This window comes from Bactrocera oleae, chromosome 2, assembly GCF_042242935.1.
Source record: "Bactrocera oleae isolate idBacOlea1 chromosome 2, idBacOlea1, whole genome shotgun sequence".
Taxonomy (NCBI): Eukaryota; Metazoa; Arthropoda; class Insecta; order Diptera; family Tephritidae; genus Bactrocera; species Bactrocera oleae.
The window spans coordinates 28,927,312-28,934,026 of NC_091536.1; the positions used below are offsets into that span (position 1 = coordinate 28,927,312).

General features: G+C 37.9%; 1 protein-coding gene across 1 annotated transcript; it reads right to left on the reverse strand.

Annotated features, from left to right (window-relative positions):
- Nucleotides 1-4,251: 4,251 nt before the first annotated feature.
- On the reverse strand, nt 4,252-4,659 carry LOC138855732 (uncharacterized). Its single transcript, XM_070105545.1, has one exon. It carries the CDS (start codon nt 4,657-4,659, stop codon nt 4,252-4,254), a length of 408 nt encoding a protein of 135 aa, XP_069961646.1.
- Between the last annotated feature and the right edge of the window lie 2,056 nt (nt 4,660-6,715).

Consider the following 6,715-nt stretch of genomic DNA (forward strand, 5'->3'; position numbering starts at 1 on the left):
AATATTCACCACAGAAAAATGTAAGGTGCAATTAAGCAACCATGTCAAATAACGGGATGCAGAAAATGCTTATTCAACAAAACTGAGGGCAATGTTTATAAATTTGCAATACAATCTTCGTAAAATAATGAATATTTAATATTGCTCCTGATAAAACTGCTCACACAAGAAGTTTTATCAATAAGCAGGTGTATATTAGTGCGTTTGAATAAAAGTAGTTAATAAATTCAAATGCCAGTATTGCCATTGAGCATTGCGCAAGCTAATTTTAAATTACTTTTTAAAAAAGAAATATATCTACCGTATTTTATACCCTTATACCATGTTTTATACTATAAAGATATTGCAACTTCAACAAATAATTTATTTTAGGAGTCTATATATTTAAAAACTAAATTTAGAATTATATAACAATATGTAATAATCGCTACATGCTGAAATACAGAGACAGCTACCTGATATGCCTACAGTATTTTATACTATGAATATATTGCAACTTGAAAAAATAATTTATTTTAGAAGTCTATATATTTAAAAACTAAACCAAGAACTATATAATAATATGGTGATTTTGTGTGTCAAAAGTTGCAATAAACTGTTGTACATTTATCCACCGTCAATTGCTGATATATAAAACGTAAACAAAATTTGTAATTAAATAAATCTTAACTTAAATTAGAGAAAACAACGGCACAGGAACTATTTCTTAATATAAGTTCAATGATAAATTTAGCTTTATTGCTTAAATGAATTATTATCACTTGTATGACAATGATAAGTTTTGCTTTTTTGATTATATATATTATTATTACTTATAATTTTGTTACAATAGTTATTTCTTCCTAAAAACATGCCGCATATTTACCTATATCAACATGGTATAATATCATATATTGTTAGCATTAAACATCATGCTATAACCAAATTTTAAAATATTTATAAATAATTATTAAGGGGTTTTCTATTATGCGCAACCCGTTTTAACCCCTCGCCACCCTAACTCGCCATGGCCACCATGTTGGTTTTATTGTGAACGTACGCCTCAGAGGTGGCGAAACTATTGTGAATGGGACTTTCGCTACTCCCTTATACCATGGTTTAGGTCCCCAACTAAGTAGGCCTCGAAAATGATTTTTTGTTTTAAATCGTCTTATTTTTACGCGAAGATTACAAATCCGTGATCGGAAAGTTAATTTTTTCAAATATTCTATGTTTTTTTTTCAAAAAATAGTTTTTTAATTTTTATAATAAATATGCATTAAAAATAAAAAATTGTGATACATTTAAATTAATTCTTTTATTTTTTCGGCTGTTGAAAGGAGTTCGGTGCAAAAGACCTATGGACATCCCGGTGTTGGACCAACCAGGGTTTTTTTTTAAGCGCGGGCGAAGGCCGCCAGTGCAGAAAGGAGTTTGACGCGATTGGATTATGAACACTCCGGTGTTGGACCGACTAGAGTTTCTATTTTGAAGCGCGGTCGAAGGCCGCCAGTGCGGAAAGGAGTTCGGCGACCTCCGATATTCGTTCATACCATCAGATCGCGGCGCAAAAGAAATTGAGACTGTTACATTTCTTCAGAATTTTTTTTTCACAAGAAAATGTTTATCTTGCTGAACTGATTACAGCCTAGTGATCTAAATTCTGATAATATATTACCGTTACAACAACAACTAGAGACTTGAAAAATATGTGCAAGTGCCTAAAATATATTTGTAAATATATACAAAAATTATTGAAAAAATTCACTTTTCGCTCACGGATAAGATTTTTACAAAAAAAAATTCAGGCCTCCTTAGTTGGGGGACCTAAACTATACATTTACCATACAGCTATGTATGTTTTGTTTATTTAATAAATATTTTTAAACAAATTTGTAAATATTTTGTTGAACTGGAATGCAGGACCTTTTTTATTTTTGTTTTACATATTACTTCTTTCTAAAATGAATAAAAAGGCATCTACGTTTAAAGAATTCGGTGAAGAATTTATTTGAAAATATGTATGAATGTGTGGGACGTCCACATTAATGCTCAATTTATTTACTTTTCAAAAAATGATATAATGTGATTACATACATAAATAGTGATGACGTGCTTACAGCTGGACGATGCGTGATGAAAAGGGAAGATGGAGGTACGTCAGCATGACAGATAGTCTAGGTTGAATGTTGCCATATCTGCTTTATAAATAACTCATGCAGAGCTGCATTTATGATTGCCACTATTGGACTATTGGAAATGCTCCTGATGGTGTTGTGTGCAGATTCTTTTCCACGAACGGATCTGAGTTATTTGTTGTTAGTGACGGTCTCAGTGCCTGCATGCGTATGCGTGAATGGTGGTACGTAAGTGTTTTATGCCTTAAATTATGGCAAGGTCTTGGAAGAGTGCAGATTCAAATTGTCTTTCCTGGTCCGTTGTTACTATTGTCGGTACTCCAATGGTTTCAGTCGTCATATCCTCGAGCGGGTATGCCTCCAACCATCAGAAATAAATAAATTCAGATCGACTATTGTCAAGCAGTATCGATATCCCTTGCAAGGTGGTAATGGTCCGACGATATCCATGTTGATGTGGTCCAATCGTTGATCCGGTCAAATGAATGTTGATAGGGGTGCTCTGTTGTGGCGTTGTATTTTGGCTCTTTGACATGGAATGCACTGCCTGGACCATAAGCGGCAATCTTTTCGGAGACCAGGCCACACGAACTTCTCCGCGATCAATTTTGTGGTTTTGGAGGCACCGGTGTGTGCCATGTTGTGTATGGAGTCGAAAGTTGTTTTGCGAAATGAAGGAGTTAGGTATGATCGGGCTTTGCTGGTGCTTACATTACGAAAGATTTCTATGTCTGTGCCTGGAACCGTGAAAGGCTTAATTTGTAAGCTGGAATTCGAATTAAGTAATTCTCTAAACTCTGAGGCAGATTTTTGAGTCTTTGCAAGTTTGATGAAGTCGATGGTTTCGAGTATGTATGGCGTCAATGCTTGACATTGTATCTGCTATTATGTTGTCTTTTCCGGGGATGTATCGAATGTCTGTTGTAAAGTGTGCGATAAATTCAGAATGTCGCATTTGACGCGGTGATTCTTTATCTAGCTTTTGCTGGAACACGTATTGCAATGGCATGTGGTCAGTGAGGATGATAAACTCTGTGCCTTCCAGCATATGTTGAAAATATTTGACTGCTAGATTAAGAAATTTACTTGCGGCTGGCCTAGTATACACTTCCAAAGGTTGATGACCAAACCATACTCGCGCAGTTTTTCGAACACTAATTGCATATGTTGACGATGTTGGTTCTTATCCTTTGACGATATCAAAATGTCATCAAGATATGGCCAGGCGAAATCGTATTCGCGGAAGACGTGATCCATGAATCTTTGGACGTTTGACTGGCTTTCTTAAACCAAAGCACATGGAAGGACATTCAAACATGCCAAATAGTGTGGTGATTGATGTTTTTGGTATATCGGTGGGTTCGACAGGAATCTGGTGGTATGCCCGGCGCAGATCGAGTGTGGAGAAAATTCTGCAACCATGCAGTGAGTGCGTGAAATTTTCTACCGTGATGTCTTTAAATTCTCTCAGCAAATCCTGGAACGGTTGATTTTTGTTAATGCATGATAAATTCGTAGGTTGACCGATAAGTTAAAATACGATAAAAAATCCGCTCCGGTGATGGCTTTTAATATGTCGGCAACTATGAAATTCCAGGAAAATTGGCGGCGTAGACCCAATTTAACATGCATGACTGTTTCACCGTAAGTTTTTATGTTGGATCTGTTTGCTGCGTATAGGTAGTTACTTTTGTCAGGATGTCTACTGTTGTTACGTCGATGGAATTACGTTGACTTCGGCTCCCGTGTCAATGAGAAATTTCATTGAAGATACCTTTTCGCGAACTATTAAGCGGCGGTTTGCGTTGGTGAGCCTGTCGTCTTCCGCCATTGACGACAGATTAATTAGTTTAACTTTCTTGTACAGGGGCTGCGACATTTTTTAGCTTCGTTACCAAACTTTAGATGGTACCAGCACAAATCGCTCAAGCTGTGGTTTTTCGTGCCAGATCACGGTTCCTGCTTCGACTTCTGGATCGACGATTTATGTTTGCTTTTATTGAGGCGATTTCTTTTGTGATCTCAGCCAGTTGTTGCTTGATACTGAATTGCGCGTGTGCGGCTGTGTGTTGGTGATGAGGGGATTGTTGCTGATGGAAATTATTAGTCGCATGTTGGATGGTAATCGACTCATCTAAATAGACTTGAGTATGTTGTCGTTTATTTCGCTGCCTCTTAAATTACGCATCTCGCGCAAGAGTTGTGATAGGAGCATGTCACCAAGCTCTTGTTCTTGTAGTAGCTTCTTTACACGTTTTTGCTCGGAGTCTGCGAATTGTGTCATTATGCGACTTTTTAGTGTTGGGCACATGTCGCTGTTCGGTGCATTGAGAATAATGTCACTTATTTGTGCTAGCACGTTGCTTTCTATTGCGGCCACGACAGTGTGGCCCTGCGGCATTAATTGTGACTCCACTTGTGCGATCCAAAGTTCTGGCTTTGCGTGCCAGAATGGTGGAATTTGGATGGACACTTTAGCAACTTCCACGCTGCGAGGCTGCAAATTTTCTGCCAACTGATTTAGCGCGTCCTCTTCGGCCATTTTTTCTTCCGTCGGGGTCACCAATATGTGGGATGTTCAAAATAATGTTCGATTTATTTACTTTCCAAAAAATTATATTATGTGATTACATACAAAAATAGTGATGACGTGCTAACAGCTGAACGATGCGTGATGAAAAGGGAAGATAGAGGTACGTCCGCATGACAGATAGTCTAGGTTAAATGTTGCCGTATCTGCTTTATAAATAACTCTTGCAGAGTTGCCTTTGTGATTGCCACATATGTGTTTAATACATGTACGAATAAAAAGATATTTATGCTTCAAGGACCATTAGAACGAATGGCCAGAAGTATACACAATTCCTAACCAAGAGGCTGAACCAGTGGCGGATGCTTTCATTAATAAGTGGGTAACGAGATTCGGTGTTCCAAGGGAGTTAAGTTCTGATCAAGAACGGAATCTCGAGTCAGTTTTAAGTCAAGGGATGTACCAGATACTGGGTATCCGAAAAACGAATGGAATTAACTCCCAAGAAGAGAAGGACGGCTAAGGAAGTTAGTACCAGCCTAGAAGACGAGACGACGGACGTAAAAGCTTTGTGTCTGGTACCGCAAATATTTTTTATCAGGACGTTGAGAGTTAGGTGGAGGCAGTGTGACGAACGCGGATGATAGAACAAAATCGCATAGACGATAAATTGTCAGAAGCAACTAGTTAGCGAATTCGTAGTTGCCAGAATGTTCTAGAAACAATGTTTTGTTAAATATTTACTATATATGGGTTGCCGGATTGTGCAGAAAAGTCAGTTCTAGTTAGAGTATTGTCGTGTTACCAGCAATTGAGACATAAGCAAAAAGTGGTAAGCGAATAATAAGTGTTAACTTTTATTTAACAATCCAGTGATCGAACTCACGAGTGAGTTGCAAAGTAGACGATTTATTAAGAAATCCGTTACAATATTGTGGCGAACACGAGTACCAGAAGGAATCAGAATTGACGATAAACTGCCAGAAGCAACTAGACAGCGAATTCGTAGTTGCCAGAATGTTCTAGTAGCGAACTTTTGTTAAAAATTTACTATATAAGGGATGCCGGATTGTGCAGCAGAGACAGTTTTAATTATAAGCAATAAGTTGTAAGTTCGAATAGCGAGCAATAAGTGTTAAGTTGTTGGAATTGGAAATAAAGATAAGTGTATAGCATTAAATTGGGACTTTAATTTAACAATCCAGTCTTCGAGCTCAAGAGTGAGTTAGAAATCCGTTACAATTGGTGTCAGAAGTGGGATTGTCAAATAAATTCCCAAGGAGATAATTATTTGAAAATGGCCAAGTTTAACGATACGAAGATTCCACAACTGAAAAAGGAGCTGGAGCAACGTGGTTTGCCGACAAATGGATTAAAAACTTAATTACAATCACGGTTGAGAGAGGTCATGGAGGCGGAAAACATTAATGTTGAGAAATATGTCTTTCACATGGAATTAGAGGAAGAGACAACAAAGATAGAAGAAAAGGAAGAGGTTCAATGCTCGTCTAAGATTGTGGACATAAACATGATTTTTGCTGCAATATCGTAGATGGGGAAAGAGATGTCAACACAAATTTCAACGCAAATGTCGACACAATTTAAAGAGCAGGATACACGTATGTCTCAAATGGAAACGCGATTGTCAACGCATTTGGAAGAGCAGTTCGCAACGCAAGATGCACGAATATCAGCACAGGTGTCCTCACAGTTGAAAGAGCAGGATGCACGGATATCGCAGGTGACCTCCCAAATAGCAGAAGTATCCTCACAGATTTCGGAAGAGCGGGATAAAATTAAAACTGAAATAGAATAGATATTAAAACTGATCTGCAGCGGAGATATTACAGAACATTCCAAACTGCGAGGCGAGTAGTTATGAAACTTTGATGGGTGCATTAGAAAGACGGTATGGTAGTGAGCACAGTAAGCAGATCTTTCAAATCGAGTTGCGAAACGCCAGAAAGCCAATGAGTCTCTGCAGGAGTTCTCTACAGCGATTGAGAGGTTAGCTCACTTAGCTTATGCACATCAATCCATGGAATACATCGAGGACACGAAAATTCAG